At 48.1% G+C, this 24856-nt stretch overlaps 1 protein-coding gene across 1 annotated transcript; it reads right to left on the reverse strand.

The window, feature by feature from the left end:
* Positions 1-2558: 2558 nt before the first annotated feature.
* LOC136106289 (procollagen galactosyltransferase 2-like) lies at positions 2559-20033 on the reverse strand. The gene is given in 16 exon segments (XM_065846558.2): positions 2559-2762; positions 2765-2970; positions 3576-3782; positions 4262-4371; positions 5550-5629; positions 5632-5669; positions 6663-6769; positions 8658-8675; positions 8939-8961; positions 9108-9227; positions 13101-13305; positions 16714-16835; positions 17526-17691; positions 18513-18549; positions 18885-18995; positions 19885-20033. Coding segments are annotated over 16 exon segments (1767 nt in total). The 3' UTR covers positions 2559-2694.
* Between the last annotated feature and the right edge of the window lie 4823 nt (positions 20034-24856).

Genomic DNA, 24856 nt, shown 5'->3' on the forward strand with positions numbered 1-24856 from the left:
AAGACGACCCCGAATTTAAGCTGCCTCTTGCGTTCTGGTTGTACTTCAACTGCCCGGGGAGCCAGCACACTGTTGTCAGGTTGTCAGGTTCTGGTGACAGCCTTAGAACCGGTGACGTGCACCAACCCTGCCTGTGACCTTGGTGTGAGCAGCTCCACTTGCTCCTCACCCTGGGGAAACTGCTCCTGGCTCCGGGTCTGTCACCCTCGCTGCGGGGTCTGCACCAGCCGGGGCTCCGGGGGCTTCGCTCTCGTGCTCCACAGCAGAGGACAAACCCCACGCTCACAGGAGAACACAATAACTCATGGAGCAGCTGAGCTTCACAGGAAAGGGGAAAAATAGCAGAAAAAGAGCAGAACAGCGGAGAAGGGTTTGCACTGGCTCCTGCCTTCCCAAAACACAGTCAGTGCTGAGCAGGGAAAGCCCGGACAGCACCAGCCCAGGAGCTGAAAGCACAGACAGAGAACCAGCGCCTGTCGGAGCTGTGGAACCGCTGGGCAGCCACCGGGTCTTGCAGATGGAAATAAATAGAAAAGTGCACCTACACGCACACGTACGGGTGAAAGAACAGTCGGCTCCACTGAAGCCGTGAAAGGGACACATTCATCTAATTCATTACATTTAGATCCTTAATTATTTCTCTCCCGTCCGTGAAACCTTCAAACCTCTTGTACTATTAATAACTCGCTTCCTAAATCAACTAAAAAAAAAAAAACCCACGCACCTCAAAACAAACAAACAAATAAAAAAAGCAAAAACCCCAGCTGCAGTGTCAAGTAGTTTTTAATAAATTGCTACTGCTCTGCTTAGGGAAATCAAAGTTAAACAGAACTCTGCAGTGTGTCTGTCCCTTCCGTCTCCAGCCCCCGGCGGGGAGAACTGTGAGGAACACCAGGGCCGTTTCATGGAGAAACTGCTCCCGTGGGATCACAACGGGTCAGGAGAGGAACGGCTGGGAACCCAGAGCTGTGCTGACACACGTGCTGCTCCTACCCGCACCGACAGCGGCACCGCGCTGGATGCTCCGCTTCGCAGACGTCCTGCTGCTGAGGGCCGCGCCAAGCGTCTGCCGCCGTCTGGAGCATCGCCGTGCTGCACCGCGCTTCACACAGAGCCGGGCTGCCGCTCGTGAAGCCAGAGCTGAGGAGGAAAGGAGAGGAGCTGTCAGAGAGCGACGCCCCCGCGGCGCAGCCGCTCCGCACGCTCACCACGCAACATGGACGCTGCTCCAGCCTGCGGAGCAGAAGGAACTCGGCTTCCCGGCACAACAGGCGCATTTCCACGGGCAGGGACTCCGTGGTAGAGCGACAGAGCTGAACGGCCTGCGCTGGCCTTCCCTGCCAGGCCTGCTCCCACCCCACGGAACAGCACACACAGCTGCCATTTTGCACCAGGTTTTATGCATTATCAAACCGGCTGACAGGTAAGAACACATCTTCTTGAGCAGAAAGCACAACATCCGCCAGGAGTTATTAAAGAACAAACACAAATGAAAGCCCAGGCGCACATACCCAACCGTACAGATCTCCAGCAGGTGAGTTTCTCGGTGGGAAGCGCAGAGAACATCCCAGCCAACCCAAGCAGTGCAGGCCGGTATCACCTGCCCTCTGAGAATCGTTTGTTTTTAAAAATAATCACCATACTCTGCAGCAAGTACATCAGAACCCATCCAAAAAAAGAGACAAGTTTGCTCCTCACGTGAAAAAATATCCAGCCAAGCTGCCTTTCCGTCCTGTAACGCACAATAATTCTGTCGGGGCTGTCGAGAACAGTACGGATGACACCACCAACATCTTGGTAAGTTGCTTTGGTTTGATAAGGATAATGTCAAGCAGTTCGTAACCAAACATTTTAAAGTTCCTGAAAGTCCTAACACTTGGTTTTACGGCCTAATTAAACAGGCCTGCAAACAGGCTGTGGAGCTTTGTTTTCCTGAAGGAATAAGTGGAGGCACAGGGGGTGAAGCAGGACATGGCATGGACCAACTCTTCCCTTTTGCAACCTCCACTCCTGCTGCCAGCTCCCAGGATTTTAGGCACGCCAAGATGGCAGCTCCGGACTGGGAGGCCCGTTCAGATCTGGCAAGTTTTGTGATTTGCAGAGGGGAAGCCAGCGATCCTTTTCTATCAGCGTGCGATGAAGGAGATGACCCTACATGGAGCGCTGCTCCAGGGAGCTTGATGGTTTTGGAAACCATTTTGATTCCCTTTGAATAAACAAACCCAAATACCCAAACACTCGCCCGCAGTTTCTCTCAGCGAACAGGGTTATAAAAAGCCTGTGAACCTACGAGGAGTAACAGTTACACAGTAGCCTAGTGACAGCGATCCAGAAAGGTATGAACACTTGTACACCTCTATATATTAATCTTTATAAATACAGTATTCTACACAAGGAACTGTAGAAAGACGTCATTCAAGGTTTGGTTTTTCTTTTACAAAAGCTTGCGAGGGCTTTTGTTCAGATCTCTGCTTTTTTTCCTGCCAGTCTGCATCACTCGTTCTTTTTCCTCCTTCATCTCCCGCCTCGCCCTGCGCGTCTCGGTCAGTTGTCACATCAGGTCCAGGCTCTGTGCTCTGCCACTCGAAGCAGCGGGATGGAGACCACACGAAGAGCGGCTCCGCCACTGCCAAGGGTGAAAAGCCGGAGCGCGAGGCAGGTTCAGCGCCGACAGAGCCGCGGGGCCGCGGGCGGTCATAGCTCGTCCCTGGAGGACGGCGCGTCCAGAGACGACTGCGAGGGCAGAGCGTCCTTGTTCTGGCGTCGCTGTGGATCGTGCCCTGCTGCCGGGATTTCCAGGAGTGCGTTCTGCCCCAGTCCGCCGACACGGTCTCGTTGTCCCAGATGGTGGAGGTCTCTGTGTCGCTAAGGTAGCCGGGCTGCCCTGTGTAGTGCGTGGGGTAGACGAGCAGGGGTTCTGCTGAAAAGGCTTTCAAGTCTCTGGACTTGTAGTGCTCCATGTACTTTGCTCTAAAGAGGAGAGAAAAATCATCAGGGACAGAGTGAAATGCTTATAACTGCGAGATACAAGCCCATCCACTGAGTGAATGTGTCCCAAGCAGCACAGGTCGTTGCTGTGGTGGGGTCTGACCTTCTACCCACTGCATTCAGCTTTAGAAAAATAAAACGTGAGCATCACACCATCACACGCTGCATACTAAGCGCCGTGAGGTTTTGCGTAGCTTGAGTCAAACAGCATTAAAACACTAAAGAACCGAGTGATTATTAACCTGATCTTTTGTTGGTTTAGGTCTCAGTACTGATTGATAAATCAACATTTTTGCAGATGAAGTTGAAGAGCACGAAGTGAGCTCCATTTTCTGAAGTGCCCCACAGAGCACTCAAGTCATCAACCTGCTGAAAACTGTAACGTGAATAATTTGGACTCCAAGCTCCAAAATTAATCATTTATATGTACCACACTAAGTGTGCACACATAAACAAGGGTATACATAAGCATATATAGATATTAACACATATGATATACACTACACAAATCTACGAACCAGATCTTAATCATTCAGCAAGACCAAGCTCACGTGAACCCAAGTAACGAAGACATCCGACCTACTCACACCGGGTGCTTGTTGTACATGACTGGCAGAAATTCATCCACCGGCAACATCCTGCCGAAAGGCTCCGCTCCGATGAGCTTCTGAGCCCCCTGGAAGGAGATCGCGTAGCCCAGGGTCCAGTACGAGTAATCGGCTTCCACCAGGTTCATGACGTTGGGAACCGCTTTCTCAGGCTCCTGCACCTGCATCCTTTTCCGGCCAATGTAGCTTAAAGGGGGAAAAGACCACAGAAATCGTAACCTAAATGTGAATCTGCAGCAGTTAGGACCACACAACTGTCCATGTCAAGCGGGGAAGGACAAAGGGTGGATCTAAGAAGCAATCCCTGACACATTTCTATCCTGTACCACTCTCAGACATTCAAATCTTACCCCAGCGGGTGGTACAGATGTGAAAGACTTGATAAGGCAGCTGAGATGACACGGTCCAAGCCTCAGCGCTGAGCTGCGGCAGTTCCTCTGTCACAGCGGTGTCTCCAGACGACCAACACTGCCCACAAAGCGCACCAGTGGTACCCAACACAGCTGGGGCACCCCAGCACCAGCCTGGCCCAGAAGCAGAGTTATCCTGATGGGAAGAGCCATCAAGAAGCCTCTGCCACCTTTCCCTGCACTCCAGCATCACCCTCCATCGCTGCTGCTCATGTCCCCTGTGTGCCCAGAGCTTCACGAGGGCCAGTGACTCACATCAGCTCCCAGTCTAGCTGGGCTTGTTCAATGTCATCCATCAGCTTCATGAGCTTCCTCTTGAACTCGTCCTCAATAACAAGCGTCTTCTCCAGTTCTCTGTTCACCACCTGAAACAAGATGGTTCAGAAGTGATCACAGTGGCCCCGAAATCTCTGGGGGTCATCCTGACCTGGTCCTGGCCCTCTGGACCATACAGGTAGGGAGGCTGGAGAACCAGCCCCAGATTCACAGCTCAGCTGGGACGAGCTGTCCAAAAATATCCTGTGGCTGAGCATCTGCAACCTAGAAAAACCCTCCATGTGATGCTGCAGCACCTCAACCCCGTGAGCTACCATCTTGCACGACCACCTCCTCCTTTGACAACAAAGCCACTGTTCAGAAAAACCTGTTTCTGTTGGGAAAAAAAGTGTTTCTGGAATCTGGAGAATGATCCAGCACATCCAAAGTCTGGCCCTGGCAACTTCAAGAACACACATGCAAAGGCATCCTCCAAGTGGGTTCCCATCTTACCATCTGACCATTGGTGATGCAGAAGTCTCAAGCCCCAAATCATTGCCTGATTTCTCAGTGCTGAAGTCCCTGCTGCTGGCTGAAAGGTATTTGGATCATCCAACCATCACAGTCACATTTGGGCAGCTGCTGCCTTAGACCAGTCTTCTCTAAGCACCAAGTTGTTCTCCCTGCCTCCACATCCCACCTCGCTCGAAATGATCCCTCCCGTTGATGTCAGGCTGTGTAACTCCAGCACCTCCAACCAGCACAGCCCAGATCCTCTCAAGTGTGACTCCCCAGGTGACCAGGACAGATGGAAGCTACAGCTACTACAACCCAAACAATACCTGTTAGCTCAAGTAACAGAGATCCCTGCTGCTAAATTTATTTATGATATACCAGCTCAAAAAAAAAGCAGTTAGCAGAGCCACTGGAACTTGCTTCAGCACACATGAAGAACCAGGGAAATAAAACAGGAGTTTCTTTAATACCATTTGTTCTTCAAAACCTTCCTGCCTTTCTCCTAAACAAACTCACTCCAAACAGGCTATCAGATGGTCTGCAAAACCAATCGTGAAAACATTCTGATAAAAATCACTTGGCAAACGGAGAGTAGAGCTGAGAAAGCTGAGCAATGTGTTCAAGAGAACCCCTGTACGCGATCCCCTACAAACCAAGTAAAACCATCCTACACTTCCAGAAACCGGTATTATATTTGTCCTGGGACCGTCCGTGTGCCTTCCCACTGCTCCTGCCCTCAGCACCCTCCCCAGGGCACCCGCACCCCCCTCACCTCCTCCCAGATGCAGCAGTGGCTGAGGAAGCAGCCGATCTCTCCCCGGGTGAGGGGCCGCGAGGAGCACGGGTCCCGGTGTCGATGCTGAGAGCTTTGAGCTGACTCGTGTTCAGCGCTCTGAGAAAGAGAGAACACCTATCAGCATTTAAATAGAAAGTAAATTCAAGTCGGACACAGACGCAACGGGGGAAGCGCTGCTGATGTTCAGAGATAAGCTGTAACTCACGAAATTCCTGCACTTGTTTTGCTCAAAAACCGGGAGAAAAATTAACTAACTGATTTACATTCTAAATCAAGCTTAGAAATGATATCCTTAACTCTGCCAACGACTTCTTGTGGGACCATCAATATGGCAGGAGCTTGGCTTCAAATATTTTCCTAAGAGGTCCTGATGGGTGCGCAAGTCTCCGAGACCACCAGATGGCATGGGGGTTCCCACTTCCCTTTTTGCGAGTCCCAGACCAAAAATTTCTGCCTTGATTTCTCAAGATAAAAACATCTTAACATGCCTTAAAGTAAGGGCTGTGTCAGGGTTAATACTGTAGCCCAACAACTTTGTAGCACGAGGACAGACAAATCTCTCAGGAGATAATTGCTCTCACACACTTTTGCTGCTTTCTAATTGTGTGCAAGTGTTACAGTTCACAGAAAGGAGTATGATTTTAACCTGATTTTCATCTTAGGTTGGATCTGGGGAACAATTTCTTCCCCAAAGGGCTGTGGGGCATTGAACAGGCTGCCCAGGGCAGTGCTGGAGTCACCATCCCTGGAGGGCTGGACAGACGGACATGAGGTTCTCAGGACATGGGGCAGTGCCAGGGGTGGGGGAACAGTTGGACTCGATGATCTTGAGGGGCTTTTCCAACCCAAATGATTCTGTGATTCTATCAGCCTGACCCACACCGCCCTGGTTCTCTCATGAAGACCAATGACAAAAGAAGACACAAACAGAGTAAAACTGCCCCAAAGCAGGGGCAGTTAGGTTAATAAAATGTCCACCTCTCCCTCAGCCCATCCATCCCCAGCAGGAGGGAGGTCAGGGCACCCAAGGAGATGGTGTCCAGCACAACCCCCTCTTTGCAAACATCAGCAACCCCAGCCGAAACTCACTTCCCATCCACGGCCTCTGCTATCTTGACTGCAATCTCCTGCTCGTAGAGAGTCCGCAGCACCCGATCCCGCCTGTCCTTCCGGCGCTTCAGGTTGGTCATGAAAATCTGGGTTGAAGAGAGAGACATCAAGCTCACAGCCTGGGAGCGAGGAGGAGAAGTGACTTCTCATCTACCCTTCTTCAGTAGCAGATCTTAAAATACCAGCTGTGATTTTATCCCAGGTTGCGTAGAATTTGTCAGAAAGTTGGGGTTGGTTTTGAGTTGGAAGGTTAGAGGTTCATTCTTTGTCTAACAACTACTTTTTAAGGACGTTTTATGTCACAAGGAAAAGCTGCTCATCAAGGATGAATAAAGGTGAGAGCAGACCAGTTACAGCCAAGTCTATAATTTCCAAAGATATAAGATGTTTTGATTTATATTAAACACAGAGTCAAATGTCCAGCTCCAGTCCCAGAGGAACATCGGCCCACATGTTTCTCCACAATGCCACCACTACCTGTATTTAGGATTATCTGCGGGGTCACCACCCAAGCACAAGAACACAGCAAAGAGAAGTTTTGTAAATTACTTCAGGCACTGAAAATTCACAGAATTTTCACAAAAAAAATCACAGAAAAAATCACCAAAAAAAAATCTGCTGCTTCCCCTGCCAGAGCAGAAAGCCCAGCACAGAGCCCAGATCACACCCAGAGATGTCTGCGCCAGGCTCTGCCCAAGCCTAAGCAGACAGACTTTTTGGTGGGGGGCAGAGGACCAAAACCCTCATTTGCAGGTAAACTGCAGAGGGGCTGGGATGTTTTTCAGTCCCAGGCAGACAAGTGTAGCTTTGTAGCCTGTGGAGCAAAAACCTCGAGCCAGTAAGAAGCGGATCCAGTTCTAGGTCAGCACAAATGCAAAAATAATAAATTGGATAAATAGAGCGCAGCCACAAAGGACAACACGGCAAAAAACCTACAACAGCTGCGCCCTAAACACAGACGCTCCAACAAATCGTGTTTGGAATTCACGTGTCGTATAAACAGATGTAACAGAATAAGCCAAGAAAACAAAGGCTTCTCTGGTCTCCACAACTGCCACCCTGGCAGCTGCATAAAAACACAACTCCTGGTTAATTAAAGCACAGCAGATCCCTCTCCAGCCTTTCCCCTCAATGCCTGCACCCTCCATAACATGAAGAACAGGGAGGAGAGGGATTTCTGCGGGGTTTTGGGGCAGGACCGCTGTCAGGAACCACCTTTCTAATGCACTTTTAAAGGCCATAGCAGAAAAATGTGGTGACCGAGCAGGGCAGGAGGAGAGCTGCCCCAGTAAGGGGGGAGCACACATGGTTTCCAGCCCTCATAGACGTCCCCATCTTGGACAGAACTCAGCTGAGAGCCTCCCCCATCTTCTCCAGGCTCCCCAGTGCCTCTCTCAGGGGAGAAAATCATTCCTGTCTCTCACTGGAACACAGGAGAGGTTTCCCGAACGACCAGTTCTTGCTGCAGAATGGAAGGATGGCTAAGCTGCCCCACAGAGTCAGATGTAGAGGAAATGGCACAAGAATCGGGGGAGTTAAATGATGTGTTTTTCACTCTCACTTCTGCCATCTCTTCCTGGCTGGATTAAAACATCCGTACCATCAATGCAGGAAGCCCACAGATTTGCTGAGCACTGCCCTGGCACACCAACCTTAATCGGGGGTTTTGCAGCAGGTATGAAATGCCCACAGACCTGAGTGGCCTCACTTCTCCCCAGCAAATGCCAGAGGGCAAGAATGCTCCCTGAGCCCTTTCCCTTCTGCTTCCCTGACCTCAGAAGTTCTCCCCACGTAAGGATGGCTGTTTGCTCCTGGCAAAAAGCTGAAATCCAACAGACGAGTGACTGGGAAAGAGCTCAAACGTATGAAGAGATGGGAATGGGAAACGGCTGGAAGGTCAGTTACAGGGAGATCCCAGCTCCATTAGGTGAGAAACAGGAAGACAAGACAATGGCAGCAAAATAAGTTCCTTACTTCATCAAATCCCATCTTGTCAGCATCACCTTCATGCACTAACAATAACGTGTGTGTGTGTGCGTTTGCATCTCTGGACCTAAAGCCCCAGGGACCTGGCTGATGAAGTCAGGCAGGAGTGGGTGTAGCACAAGGCGTCCATGTCACAGAACAGAAGCCAGCAGCCATCTGCCAGACACAGCTCAGGAGAGACACGAGGTTCTGCAGCATCCTTGCCACGTTAAAGATGCATTTTTGCATTCGATATGGGGAAGTTAAGGAGTTTTGTCAACGGAGCTGACCTGACCGTGAAGCGATTGCATCTCTAGGTAGAAAAACAGTGGAAAAATGGGAAACTGCATGTCAAACCAGGATGAGAACGGTCGGATCAGGAGGCAGATTCCCAGGGGTAAGAGAGCTCTCCAAACCTTAACTTGGGGGTGTCCATCACAGCAAGGCACAGTAACTTACTCATTGCCTCAATGAGGGTGTGCACAAAGTTCTCGGTTTCTTCTTGCAGCGTCTGGTGCGATTTCAGGGGCATGGGAAGGAAACCATAGTGTTCACGGTTGCAGATGAACATCTGTATACCTGGGGATCACAGAAAAAAACAGAAAATAGAGTCAGGTCTCTTAAAAGAGGAGTTCGCTGCTCTGTTGCTATGTACCCACCATCAAATTCGTTGCCAGGAGCCCAGTCCCAAAAAGTTCTGCTTCAAAAGCAAATGAAGGGGTTTAACTTAAATCCCTGGAAGGCTTGAACAAATGTGGAGATGAGGTTCTCAGGGACATGAGTTAGTGCCAGGGGTGGGTTAACGGTTGGACTCGATGATCTTGGTCTTTTCCAAGCAAAATGAGTCTATGAAATTCATAGTGACATTTTCTGTATCATTTGGCTGGCAGCACGTGGTCTCTCCTCTGAAAACAATTTCCGGTTGCTCCATAACCGAAGGTATTTTTAATTGCCATCAGTTTTCTCTTAGGAGAGACTGGAAACTCCCTCTTAGCCCAGAGAAAGGGTCTCTTTTGGCCTTTGCCTTCATGCTATGAAAACAATCTCTCAGCAGAGGGCAGAACCGGCCTTTGGCAAAGCGATGTTTGATGCACACAGCGGATCTGCTGGGAGAACTGGGGAGCATCCCAGAAACCCCTGTATTCCCCAAACCCCACCTGCACCGCTCAGACCTGATGCAATCCCTTCACAGAGCCAAAAGCAGGAGCAGGTTTGCACCATCCAAATCAACCAAATCCTAGAGAGAGAGAGCAGCAGGGAGAAAGAGATGCTTCCAAAAATAGGTGATACCGTAACTTCCTTCTGCTCAAAAGCTTTTGTAACTGCTTGTTCAAGGAGCTGAATCTGAAGGCATGGAACAAGAAGAAGATGCAAAGCTTCCCTTCTGAGCAGATCCATTTGCAAGGGAGAGACCCACACGCTGCTGGGAATGTCGCAATGTGTGATCAGTAAGATGCTGTTCCCCCCAGACTCACCAAGAGTTTGCTCATTATCGGCTATAACTTTTCTTTTTTTTTTTAATTAAACAAGCAGAATCACCCTTGTCCCTCTAGGAAATGAATGAAAAGCAGACACCACCTGGTGAGAGTTGGTGCTTTCATGTATTAATCCTCCTAAATCCCTGGTATTTTTAGCAAGGCAGAATTATCTGCACTAATGACCCCGGTGTTTCTACTCTTTTAAGTTCTGCGAGGAAACTGCTGGCTACACTACTGCCAAAACACATTCAGCTGTCAGCTGCAATTTAGGTAAATGGCAAAATAAAAAATACTACCTGTTGATATTAATGGATTTGGCACTGATCTAATCAACTAATCTTATCTGGCTCACTGATCTCCGTTTTTATCTTCCGCTGGCTTAAACACAGTTAATCTGCATAGATTCACACCAGTATTTCTGTTTCTTCTGGGATAAAAGTTACTTCAAAATGGTAAATCTACCTTAAAACGGGGAGGGGGACTCACTCTCCGGTTCTGTTTTTATAATAAAATAAAAGTTTGCTACAAAGGACAGAAGGCTAGAGATACTGGTGTTACTATTAGCCTTTGTAAGGCAGTGAGCAGGGTTCACAGTCATATGCCTTAAATAAATCCACAGTCATATTTAGGCAACCTAAATTTCCCCCACATCCCTGCGACTGGACATTCCTGGTTGGCCTGAGGTCTCAGAGCCTCAGGCTGAAGGAAGCTCAGAAGGTCTGGCCAGCTCAACATCACCTTGCCAGTGCAAAGGGCTCTACGGAGACCGCCCTCCTCAATAAAACACCTGCGCTGGGTTTTGTTCTGTGCTCCGCAGCCCACGCCCTCTCGGCAGAAGTGGGACGGGTGGGATGGTCTCTGTGGAGCATCACAAACCACCTGCTTCGAGCAGAAGATTCACTGCTGGAAAAATCAATGGGTTGACCTGAGGCGTTAAGCGCAGTACTTGGCCCAGACAAAAGCCAACATCGTTTATGGCTTCAGGGAAATAAGTGGAATTACTCTGAAGAGAAGTATACCTCAAAGTCCATACATTTTTCACATTTCTGAACTTGGATGTCATCCTTTTGTCCTGGGTGACAAAACTCAGCCCAGGACACAAGCCAACAATCTGAGAAGATCAGCGGGCCAGACTGCCGAGGTCAGCTCTGGAAAAAGCTGAAGTGTTCTAGGATGGAAGGAAAAAATGATGGGTTTGAATCCCTGAAATATTTCTGAAGCAGCTGGAGCTGATGCAATGCAGTTCCCAGACTAATTGGATGCTGTCAGAGGGAACAAGGGGCAGGCAGATTTGAGGGAACCTGCTTTGCTCACTGGACCTAAACCTCTGTTCTCTTTTGGAGCCAACATACCCATGGCCTGACTCAAAAGGTCAGGGCCCCAAGAGTGCCCTGCAAACTCCCATCTTCCTCTGCCTCCCAAGGGCTCAATTTCAGCTCTTGTTGCGTCTCCTCTCCCACTCATCCATGCTCCACATCCCCTGGAAGCTGAGTTTTAAAAAGCCCTGCTTATCATGCCAAGAACACTGTCTTTCGCAGTGCTGTTTGCAACAGGAAGGATCACTCAAAAGAAAGCTGCGAACAGTCGCTGCACTGCTCTGTAAGTGGTGGGAAAGGCAGATTTCTCAGCCTGGCTCTTCTCTAGAAGCCACTGTTGACAAGCCACACTTCTTCACTTTCCCTCTACTTGTCTGCACCCCAAGAACAGCCCCTCCTTCTCACCTTAACTTTTTACAAGGAGAGGACAGGTAACACCAGCTGCACATCACTCAGTAGACCCAAAACCCGACTTTCCCCAAGTAATTCACCCCAGTAAGCCAGCAAACCAGTTGTGAAGCTCTGAACAGAAGCGCGTTTCATCAGTGCCGCTGAGGTTTCATCAGTCATTTTTTCCTTTATAAGGCCCCAAACTTTGCCCTTTTCAACACAGGAGGGCAAAGAACAATACAGATGGTCATTAAAAACATATCCTTCCCAGGAGCTCCTTTCATAGATGTGACACAGTTCTGCCAGCCAGGACTTCGCTAGAGACAGAATACCCACCAGATCCAAAAATAAACAGGACTAACCATCCTCAGCAGAAGAACAAGCATCTGTAGCAGTGGTATCGTGCACTAAGAGACAGCGAATCCCCCAAGACACATGGAGCTCTGCACACACCAACAGCCGTTCCAGGTAGAAGAAGACACTGAGGTGGTGCCTTGGCCCGAAAGGACTCCTGAGTTTCAGATCTAACTGAAATCCTCCCAATGTCTGGTAGAAACTGGTCCCAGTACCAGCTGGAGCCCCAAGCATCTCAAGGACTGGTTCTTGACTCATTCTCCCAAAGTCCCAGTGAGGCGTCAGTTCTGTGGAGATTTTACCGCTCTCACGCCAGCAAGAAATTTCCTCTGAGCACAGCCCACAGACCCCACATCACTCCCTGAAAGTTGCACTGATTTTGCTTAAAGCAAACAGAACCAACAAAAGAAAAACCTCTTAACTCTCAGACAATTCCTGCTGAGCTGCCACAAAGCAAAGCTTCATCAAGCACTGCAGGCAAGCAACTTGGGTTTTATTTTGCACAAACACTGCAACGTCTAAAAAGTGTCTCTTGTCCTCACCCCTTCCTCATGGAGTCTCCTGGAAGTGGTGAATTTAGACAACTACAGAGTGCCTTCCACTCTCACAGCATTCACTTGTGCTCGCTATCATCTCACTGTGACAAAAAGCAAAGGTAGATGCCACTAATTTTGTCTCTGAAACATTGCCTTCGGCCCTAGAATAGTTCCCATGTCTTTTGAAGCTATCTGTGATTCAAAACTGCACTGCCACTCACTTGCTGCTGGTTGTCCCTGACCAGATCCAAAAGAGAAAAGGGAACAGGGTCTTAACTCACCACTGAAGCCAAAAAATTGGCTTTTGGTCTGTGAACTCCAAAGTAAAGATCTGCATGTCTACGAGTGAATCCTGCCCAGCAAAGTCTCCAGACACACCTGCCTGGCGACTGGAGAAAGCAAAGACCATGGTATCGTCAAAGCTCCAGGTGTAGTCCTGATGCGGGGGGTAGAACATCAGCTTGGTGGAGGCTTCTTTCCTCAAGTCTATGAGGAAGGTGGAATGAATCATCGGGACAGCAAAACAGCCTGTCCTCTTCCATTCCCGGATCAGGGGGTAATCCAGGGTCCTTTTGTAATAGCCCTGCAAACAGAAGCAGAGGGCTGGATGTGACAGAAGACTTCAGTTTCACAGCTGCTCCCCAGCAAAAGCTCCTACCCTTAGTCCTGCTCAGCAGAGACGGATCAGTGCTCAGTTCTCAGATTTTGAAGTGTCCCCATTTTGAAAAGGGCTCAGTCAAGTATTCAGAAACAATCTTCAACCAAAAAGGTTAAAATATGACCTTCTCTCTGCTTTTCAGCAGCTAATGGAAATTCAAGCCTTTCTGCTACAAAATTCCCTTGCAACAGAGCTTCAAATCTCGGATTTTTTTCCCCTGGCTCTCTGGAAACCTTTTTTTTGCACATAGACTCTCAGCTCTGACCCTGGAAGCTGCTGAGCATCTGTGGCATCCTCTGTGTTCAACAAGCACAAAGGACATTCAGTGTCTCACCGAATAGGACCTGCAAAGTATTTCTGGCCACGACCTAAAGAGCTTTGCCAACCTTTCGGCACTCTGGGTGCGACACCCGCCTTGTGCAGCTCACAGCTGGATCTGCAGGTGCCATATGTCTAAAGCTATCAGATTTGGAAATCAATACACTGAATTCCCCCTGAAAGAAAGTCCTAATGCACCAATTAGACATCTGAATATGGCTGATGGTTGGGTCCGTAGTGGATTCTGGTCTTTACAGAAATGATGAGTCACTAAAATCAGTTGAAGTTACTTTTGATTTATATTTTCCAAGAGCATCCTAGCAACAGCCGAGCAAATCACTGCAGAACCACTTTACCCTGCCTTTGCGCAGAAGCACCGTGTGGTGCGTTTGTCTGTTTGTGCATCTGTTGGTTTGCCCTTCGGAAACCTTCTGACCACGCTGTGAGGCCTGGGTGTCTCAGATGTCCACGAAGAGCAGAGAGCGGGCAGAGCCCTCACCGGCATTCCCGCTGCGGGAAGGGTTAAAACATCCAACCGTTAACAGACAGCCGAGAATGCCCACAGGTGAAAGATGCTGGAAACTTAATTTTTGTCCTCCTCCACTTGCTCACTATGGGCTTGTGGGGCTTTTCATGGCTCATAAATCACCTGTAGCCAAGAAAGACTCCAACTTGTCAGCACTGTTGTGCTCTCCTAAGGACAGCTTCACGACAGCTGAATGTCAGGCTGTCTGCAGCTGGGTTTGGCTTTGTGTTTTAGGGCGTTCTCCAGTTCCTGCTCCCTCCCCAAGTCTCCAGGGAGAGCAGGGCTGAGAGCACGAAGCTGCAGGACTGCGAGCACAGAAACAAGCAGCAGTAACTAAGAGAAAAGGAAAAAAAGTGGGAACTTTCCTCTTCATCTGAGCAGCTTTTTTCAGCAAATCCTGCAAGATGCATTTGCTGCTAGGTTTTTTTTCCCCTCCTTTTCTCAGTAATCCTGGTAATGATGGAGATTTTCTGCTGGAGAGGTAACAGCAGGGGCCAGGGCTGCGGCTGGTGCACACTGGCAGAGCCCCATGCCAGGCTGTGGAGAACCGCTGATTTACATCAGGACTTAACCTTAAACACTTAAAGGACAATGCCTTTCCTATAAAGTTTATTTCTCCATTTTAAAACAAAAACTGAAACAAGTAAACACACCCCCCCACACACCCCTTTTCTTATCTGTGTATTTACTTCCCAAGAATTTGGCGAGTTCAGGACCTTTTCCTGCTATTTTTACTCAATTAGTTGGTCTGACTTGTGGAACTCCTTGTCATAAGATGGTGTGGGGGCCAAAAGAGAAAAGATTCGGTGATTTCTGTAAAAGAAAAAATATAATCACCGAGAGCTTTAAAAACAAAGACCTTCCTCAAGAAATCCTACAGAAGGAGACTGCCAGAGGATGTTTTACACCAGAAGGGGGAAATGGAGTTTGTTCTTCATTTCACTCCAGCAATAATGACAATAATTAGTAACCGGGTAGCTCTCTGGAGCAAAGCAAGAGGGCAGGAAATGGCTGGAGCATGGAGCCTCTCCAACATCCCCAAGGGATGACGAAACACCTGCCAGCAGCAGAGTAGCAAACAGGTCAAAAACCCGATCTCATTATTGAGATTTACCTGTGGGCTTGGAGAAACGAGTATTAATTATAGTCCTCACCTCAGACTGTGCGGGAGAAGAATGGACTCCGACAACTCTATGAGAGTTATAAACTGAAGCTGTTTAATGTAAAGTTTGATCAGGTTATATAGTCTTAAACTGCTGATTTTGTAGTTACATTATTTATACTTGGATAATTATAGTTAGATTACGCGCTGCTTACATTTCTCTAGCTAATACATGATTGATTGCTACCTTAGACAATCATCACCTCTCATGTCTCACCACAAACTACTTTAACTCCTCATTCTCCTCTTGCCTCATCAACTTTCTACCCCATTCTGTGTGGTCAAGGACCTTTCAATGACCCTTCCCTTGTGGCCTAGATCAGCTCGATGCAGTCTTGCTCACTGCACCGATGTCCATTTGTTTCCAGAAACGATCCCACAAGGCTGAATGTCTGAGGAAGCCCATCTAGAGCTTAGTCAAGAACATTCCAAAGAAAAAGAGTGAAAAAAGGCAAAAAATCACCGCTGACCCACACTGACCACAGCGATGTGGATCTACTTGTCAAGTGATAGCTCAATCTCATTCTGGCTCTAAAAATGATGTTACTCCTACTAGGCAGCATCTTTGTACCAATATTTACTGCAGCATATATGATTTGAGAAAGAAGCACTAAACTAATTTCTACAAGGCAAACAATGTTGCCCCAACACATAAATCTTGTTCATGTGTGAGAAAAACAACCTATATACAACAGAAAGCTGTAGAAAGAAAAGCAAATTCCTCTCTGATTAGCATCACTATACAGGAAAGCTTGTCTAAAATTATGTACCAAGAGATTTAAGGCCATTAAACAAACATATGGAGTGACCTCAAATAAATTCTGGTGTGTATATCAGTATTTTTGATGTAGTTAGTGGGATTGTATCATTTCCCAGGACTTTTGGCTAAACAAGCTCAGCTTCCTCCAGATTCAGCTTTTTCAAGCGAGAAATCTCAGACCAGGCAGCAAGTTCCAGCTACGTGCCTGCACACCCAATGCAGAACACGCGTTGCTCTGCTCGTACCTACAGCTCGGTTAGAAAACAAAGCCTGAAAAACACTGATAGACCGCAGCGTCCTCTCTGCCCTCATTCCCAGATTTCCTATAAACGTATGGACCTTTCCCAAAGGTACCCACCAAGATTTGGGATGCTGCCACTCAGAGAGGCGCAAGCTGAGCTGAGTGCACGGCACCGAGCTACAGCAGCTTCTTTTCAGAAAAGGACGCTACAAAAACAGACAGGAAAGCCCACGGGACAGAAACCACAACCCACCACTTCACAGACACAAGAGGCCTTGCAAACACAGCTTGCACAGTCGCCCAGTAGCGTTCAGGAGGTCACTTGCCTGGGGGGTGATGCCACACCAGAAATTTGAGTAGAGAGAGCGAGACTCGAGCATTGGTGCCACCAAGGTCTTGTTTTCTGCTATCAACAGGTTCAGGGTTTCTGGGTTGGTCAGTGAGTTATCTGTATCAATAAATTAGAGAAGAGGGGAAGAGAAAAATAAATTTGTTATTAGATTAAATGATATGCTTGCCCTGATGCTTTCTTGGGAACAAGGCAGCCAGAGGCATGAGGTTGTCAAAAAAAACCCAAAAAGCACTGAGCTGCTGGTTTTGATACCGTAGGACACATCTCTGTTAAAGGTACATTATGAGATGGGAAGAGATGCGGAGTTTCCCTCGCACTCCACGGAATGTTCCTCCAACACTGGGGCAACGGAGCTGCGGGGGAAAACATCACTGCTGAAAATTCAGGGTGCGTTTATTCTGCGAAGAGGATCACTCTTAAAAAGTGGCTGCTGCAGTCACCAAAGCCACACATCTGTTCACAACTGTTCCGTAGAACTATTTCCCTTACATTTCATCACTAACAGGTGGGGTTTCCATCTGAGGGCCCCTTGCAGGTACCTACCCACCACCAGGACTACGTTCAGTCCTGACCGCTGGGCAACAAACCTTGGGTTTACCCATGGACTTCTCTCTCCAGCTGCAAACTCTCTTGCTCATCAGACCAAGAAACGATACATGGCATCTCACTGCAGAGAGCTTTGTCTTTAGATGGACAGGAAACTTTTTGGCAGCCCCGGAGTTATCAGAGTGACTATCTGAAAAGCTTTTGCCTGAGGACAGTTAATAAATCAAACCTTGTACTTACCAGGATGTGGTCTGACCCCTTCTCTCGTGCAGCACGCAGGGCTGCCGGTTGGAGTTTCGCCACGTGAGTGAATCGGGAGCTTGGCCAATGTTTTGGCCCAAATTCTTCTGGGTAAGACGTAGCAAAAAAAACCAAAAGAAAGTGACCGCAACCCATGTCTAGAAACCTATTGCGCTAGTTAGAAAAATAAAAAGTTCCCTTACTATCTTCTTTCCAAAATAAAAACAGTGTTAGAGTCACCTCAGGCAACCCAGGAGCGGTTTTGAGAGAGAAAGATTCCAAGTTTCGTGCTGGCATGTGTACACAGGGCACTGGAAAACAAGCAGCGCTGCAGCATTTTGGGCTGAGCAAGCGACTGAAAGCAAAACAGCACCATCCAACACACCCAGGAGTTTCTTCAGCAGCAACAGGCCCTGATGGAAGCAGAGGTTACACCACCAAAATGGGCTGAAGCTGATTTATCTCACCTGACCCTCTGGTAGAAAGTCATCTCTCCTCTGCTACAAGTCAAGTTTAAACTATAAACACAGCTTCCTTGAGCCCAGTAGAATGAACAGAACGGAGGATGAGAAGATGAAGGCAATCTGGATTCCCTTGGGGTCTGGGCATCACGAGCAACTGTTAACACATCCTGCTAACAGCTCTTAAATCTACAGACACCCAGCGCCCAGCGCCAGGGGCCCGAGCATGTGAGTGAAGTTACCCAAGTGTCCCTGTTCTCAGGATCAGGTCCAAAAGCAAACGCTTTGTTACAAAGATGGAAGGAAACACCGGGACAGAGCCCTGTGTGGAATAACAAGTCAGGATACAAACCAAACACACAGAGTTCTTCCTCTTTGAAATTCTGCATATAAATAGGTGTTGCTTTTCATTCCTTATAGGAGGATGCTCTTTAAACCTACTATCGTATTTCAAAGCAATGATCCTGCAAGTCATGCAAAGGCATAATATGCTGAATTAAATCTAGTTCTCTGGCTCAGAACTTACTGAGAATTCAATGTCTCGAACAGAACTTTCATAGACACTAATGGGAATGGGCTACGATTTCTCTGCTTCCTTGAAAATAAAGAATGACAGTTTTTATTCCCTGTAGTTTTTGATGTGATTTGTTTTCCAGGCACAGAGAGCAGCTGCAGACGTTAAATAACTGAACGGAAAATATTTGCTGAATTTCTGCATGAGTTGCTTCACTGAAGTCAGAGACCTTTTTATGGGCTCCATAAGGACACAGTTTAAATGGGACAGACCCGCCTCCCCCCGCAAAATCTACATTTTAAGTACACCTCCTTATTTGAGAACAGAAAATCTAGAAAACCGGAGATACAGACCAAACAGCCAGCCCCTCACTGCAGTACTCACCGGGGCTCTTCCATCGGTCTCCACTCCACACCGTGGTAGAGGTTCTGCACGTTCTTCAGCCACTCTCTAAGCATTGCTGTGGTGGTGTCAACATTGTGGGCAGTGGCCACCCTGGAAAAACGAGAGCACAAAGAGCCCCATTAACACACGGTTTAGGTCCTTCGCTTTTTCCCAGCCAGCAATTGAGTCAAACAGAGGCACGAGCTATTTATTACAGGCACATCCGGTTCCTGGAAGAACTCGGGGCAGCTCCACAGAGGTGCAAGTCCTTGTTTAAGCACAGAGCAAAGCCCAGATTCCCCACAAAGCCAGAACGCGGGCATCCTTGCACATCTCTCCCCTCTGCTCATCTCCTCCTGCCTCATCGAGACCACAGCAGCTTTAGCACCAAGCAGGTACAGGACTGAATTCTGTTCTTAATGACCACACGGTGAATTCTCCTTGCCAACTGTCACCATCCCTGGGAAGGTTTAAAAGACGCACAGATGAGGCTCTCAGGGACGTGGATTAGAGGTGGACTTGGCAGTGTGAGGTCAACGGTTGGACTTGATGATCTTAAACATCTTCTCCAACCAAAACGGTTCTATGATTCCAGCCACGTCCCTTTAAATGTCCAGTTCACCCACTGGGAAAGACACGACAGGCCACCGCAACATGAATGGCCGCAGGTAAGTTATTATAGCTGTGAAGATCCTACCTCTAGAGGCACGGGGATTTTGTTCTGCTTGCTGTATTGTCCCCATACTCTGTGTTTAAGCTGAAAAGGCTGGGGCTCAGAGATGGCTGCTGTTTCCTCACATGGAGGTTCTAAGTTTGTAAAAACACACAGAGGAGCTTTGTGCAGATGCTGTGCTCTCTTAAAACGCTGCAATAGCGCTCAGTCTCAAACAACGGGGTGGAAGGAACCCGCCTGCTCCTTCCCCCACCCTCCCCAAAAGCAGCATCTGAAGAATGTTGGTTTTTTTTCCTCCTTGGGGTTGAGCTGTGCAGCTGCACAAACTGGAACAGGATGCACAGATCCATGTTCCTGATGGGAATCACATGGAAACGCTCCCAAAGAAGCCAGGAGCTCATCGGCACAGCCCGGCTCCTCATTCCCAGCCTGCGCTTCCCTGGGACCACGACTTTGCGGATCCGACACCTGGCCATGGTAGATCCCACCGAAAATTCCCTCCAGCCAAAGGGCTGCTCATTTTTCCCTAGGCAAACGGCAGCACAGCCCCATGGCAGGACACAACCTGCGCAGCCACAGCTCCACTGAGAATTTACACCTTTAAATTCCTCTGGGAGTAGAAATACTCCCAAAAGGTCTCGTGGAGAGACAGCAAAGAGGGTATGGAACACATCCCCAAGGGGAGGGGGTTGGAAGGCTGTGCTAAGCCCCTGTCAGCTGCTCTTAATCGCCTCTCTTGTCCTCCAGCTCCAGAGACCCAAAGGCATCTCCCACAGCATCCTCCATCCTACTTGAAGTCAGAGATCCCTGTAGCTGGGAGGGAAGAAAGGAGGGGGGGGAGACACTGAAGGGAGAAAGGGAGCACATCCCAAACCCTAGAGCTGCTCCAAACTATTTCAGGAAAATACCTCCACCCCAAGTCATCGTGTGATCCTCCAGACGAGAATCAGACCATGAACCCTTTCTAGCTCATGCAATGAGAGGACATCAATCCTGTGGGGTTTAGCCTGGTTTAATTTAAAAATAAAAGGAATCAAGAACGCAGAAGAATGCAATAATTTAAGGACAGGAAGCTTATTTGTTGAGTATTTATTCCTGTCTAGCAAAGCAATAAATAAGGGAAGTTCAGCAAGTGAATGAGGGTTGGTTTCTTTGCTATTAGCTGCTCTCCTATGCCAGAGCAAGGCTGGGTTTCGTCATAACTTCGGGGTTTGCTTTTGACCGAGACCCTGGGTTGGACTGCACTGCAAATCCAGCTTCGCGAGGATGTTTAACTGAACTAAACCAGTCAGTGCTGACTTGGTAGAACAGACTCGTGTCCAACTTGCTCCATGTATTTCACAGATCGCAGATTCCACCCCAGTCCCTGTTCTAATACACTTGCTTGGGCTTCCTGCTGCCCTTGCGCATTTCACTGCTCTCGTTCAGCTTTCCTCCCACACGCTGGCTGCACAGTCAACAGCTCCAAAATTCCTAAAATACCAAAGAACCGTGAAAACGGTTTTGTTGTTCATTGTCATTGCTGGAGCTGCAGTGGCACCAGGAAGCTCCTGCCACACAGTAGGACCACACTGCAAGTACGTGTCATGCAAACCAAGCAAAGATGATGGTGGCCTTCCTGAAGAACGTCAGAGTCCATCTTACACCGCAGAATCACAGTTTGGGTTGGAAGGGACCTTCAAAGCTCCCCCAGTGCCACCCCTGCCATGACAGGGACATCTTCACCAGCTCAGGTTGCTCAGAGCCCCGTCCAGCCTGGCCTGGGATGTCTCCAGGGATGGTTCATCCACCACCTCTCTGGCTGGTGTTTTACCACCTCTTTGCCAGGCCCAGGCTAGTCTTAAAGATCTTGCAAACCCTTAAAGTAAGCCTACAAATCCTAGAGTCTGGTGTACATGCCCGTTTCTCTCATCAGGCCCCATCCCAGACCTTCTATCCTTGTGTAAGATCAGTGGGGACAACCAGATCCCATACACCGGGGGTTCTCCATCCTGCTCCTGGTAGGGCAGCATGCTCTTCACACAATCCACCCCAGAAGACCCCAACACCTGACAACCCCCAGACAGACGTGAGACACAGGAATCTCTACATCTACCCACAAGGAAACTGCCAGAAGAAAAATGGCATTTTACTGCCCAAGCTGTAATGGTGGTGTTATTTAAAAGGTAAATTCACAGCCCAGTAGACCTTTAACAAGGACATTGATGAGACAAAACTGGTGCAAATACCTAACTCAAGTCTCCGGGACCATCCACCCAGCAGCATTTCTAAGCCCAAGAGTTCTCAAAGGCAGTAAAATTTGTCACACCCTGGACGAAACATGCCCTATGACCAGCACATTGGCAAACCTTTGTTTTTCCAGCTTGGAGCCTCAAAAACAACACAATTTAAAAAAAAACCCAACAAATGACTCAAGCTATTCTGAAAAGTAATTATCACTATTAGTCTCTGAGCAATTAACATTTAAGATCAAACAAAATTTGCGCTTACTCCTATTTTAATATCTGAACCAGTCCACCTATCCCCCCGGAGAAAAAATAGCAGCTATGGTATTTGCGTTATCACTGTATGGAAAAACAGACACTTCTTTTTTTCCTCCCTTTTTTGAAATAACAACCCCCGCACAAGAAAAAACAGACAAATAAAAATATGAGCAGGACTTCCCACTGGCAGTGAGAGCTCCTCAAGCCATAAGAGGAACATCAGGACATGCCCCATCGTACACACTTCTGTAATAGTTTGTAGGATGTCAAGAAGCTGAGTAGACAGTTAAAACTTCATTGTTCTAACTCAGATGGACCACTTGGATTCTAAATCCATTTTGGAGACTCATAAGGGCATTTCTGCTGCAGATGTCACCACCGTCACTGGTGGTCTGTTGTCCATGGTGCACATCTCCTTGTTTCTGGCAAACTGAGCGTCCTTTCCCTGGGTGAGGACAGTCAGGAAGGGTTGAGATGCAGGGATGGAGTTGTCAACACTTGTGACAGGGCTGGTACAGTGAGACGAGGCCATGGGATGAGACCGTAGGTGTGATAAACCAAGGGTAAGAAAGCACCACATGGAGGACACTGTTGGCAGCATCCCGTGCTGACTCCCCTTGGGAAATGCTCCTGATAGGTGAGGTAAATCACATTTTTGGAGTGGATTAGTTAGTCCCCAGACTACATCCCTGCGAAGGGTTCTTCCATCCCAGGTGCAGGACCTGATGAAGTTCAGGAGATTCCCTGCAGGCACCTCTCAAGCCAAAGCCAACACACTCCGCCTGCAACTAGTTATTGGGGGAGACGACTTCAACAGCAGGATTCCCTCAAAAGAGACCAGTTAGACCCACAACCTTTGCACTAAAAGGGAGGCAACTTCATGTTCAAGAGCTGATTAACAAAAGCTAAAATTTAAAGAAAAAAGGTCTCCTGCAAGATTTACAACCTACAGCCTGTGCGACACAACCGGTTAAGGTTGGTGGAGTGACAAGGAAGAAACAACAACGAAATATATATTAAATTCCTGCCACTCTTTTCTGAAGATAAAGCTTAATAAATTAAACTGGAACAGCTCTACAGATGGACACACCTATTCCAGTAACACGGCAACTTTTTCCATTCAGATTTAAACCTATTTCCAATAAATAGAAGTTAAATTTTAGAAAAGCTTGAGCAAGAATGTTCATATAGGGGCTTATGTCGGTATAACTATAACCACTTCAATATTTACTTTGGCTTTAAGCAGAAGTCTTACCATGGACACAAACCCTCATTGTCCATGTTCAGTAAAGTAGCCCCCTCCCAAAAAAACACAAGTACCGCTAATAGCGGAAAAGTAAGCGCAACATTAAGCTCCTACTGTTTTAATTAAGTAACATGTGAGCAGTAGCACCGGAGGAAAACTGCTCCTTTTACAGACTGCTCATATATTTAGCCTGATAATGTCCGATCAAACTATGTTTGCAAGAGGGAGTTAATTTAGGCTTCGATGGTTCTCCTCCTGTTTTCCTCCACACCCTTGAGAATAAAAATCACCCTTTTTTACTCCTCCACATCCCAGCCTGCTCTCCCAAGCTATTTACAGTTTATTTACCTCAGGCACTAGGTCAGAGGAAAAAAAATCACCTTCACCATCTGTATAGGAAAAGTACTACAGGACAAAACCAACCCTGTGTGCCTCTGGTTCGTCAGAATCTGGGTCACCTCGTAACACAAATTGTGGGAAACTCTATGGCCAGGGGCCTGCGGTGATTTTGCTACTGAATTTAACATTTATCAATTCTTCCCTTTGGCAAACAGGCAGGGAGAAAGGGCTTTGAAGAGATGTAAGCACTTCACATTCAAGAAGTGCATCCTGCAAAGCAGAGCCAGAACTGGAGGCAGTTTCTATGATTCTATGGAAAATTGAAGTTCCTTAGAGGATCCTTTCCCATCCTGATGACGTTTCAAAGACTGTAAAGGCTTGAGGAGGGCAATGGGTTCTGCCCCCATCCCAGTGTAACATAACACAGTAAAAAAATGTACACAGAGAATGGATCAGCACTGTTTGAGTCATCTGCTCCCAAATCCTTGATTGCTACGAGAGCCAAATTCAGCCCCTCCGGTCCAAGCGGCCCCTTCCCATCGCCCTGCCAAGCACGTACCATGGATGACGATGGTCAGGGTGCTGCTGACGGCTGGGGCTGCATTGAGAACAGCTCCCAGGAGGAGGACATCCTTGGCTTTCCAGGGTTGCTGCAGGACTGAGCTGGGCACGTAACCAAGTCCCAGGAAAAGCCACAGATATCCAGTTTAGCCATCCCTCTCGCTTTTTCTCCGCTTGCAGCCAGAGATCCAGTTTACCCACCAGGCTTGCTATGGGATGTAGTCCAAGATTGAGTTCCACTGAAACAAGAGCCATAAGTTGGCCATGTACCCTAAATCTGCGGAGCCTCGTCCAAAGGGAAGCCCAAAGTCAATGGAAAGCCTGTTAGCAGATCACTCCTAACAACCACAGCACAGAAACTGGTGACAAAAGCACCAGTAGCTCCCCTTGGCCATCCTCCACAAAGCAGAGCAGCAATAAAGCATTCAGAGAGACTCTATGTCTCAAAAGAAACAGCGATGGAGGAAGCATATCTCTGCATGCCAGAGATACCCAAATACTCAGGTTGGACCTTGAACCCCTCCGTGCCCTCACATGTTTGAAGGAGCAAGACAGAATAGGAAGGAGATCACCTGCAGAGCCCCATCTTTCCTCTTTTATTAGAAATAATACAGACTCACAGGCTATGGCAGCTCGGGCCCTGCTCTCTTACTGCTGGTTAAAGTTTGGC

Source organism: Patagioenas fasciata, chromosome 11 (genome assembly GCF_037038585.1).
Source record: "Patagioenas fasciata isolate bPatFas1 chromosome 11, bPatFas1.hap1, whole genome shotgun sequence".
NCBI lineage: Eukaryota > Metazoa > Chordata > Aves > Columbiformes > Columbidae > Patagioenas > Patagioenas fasciata.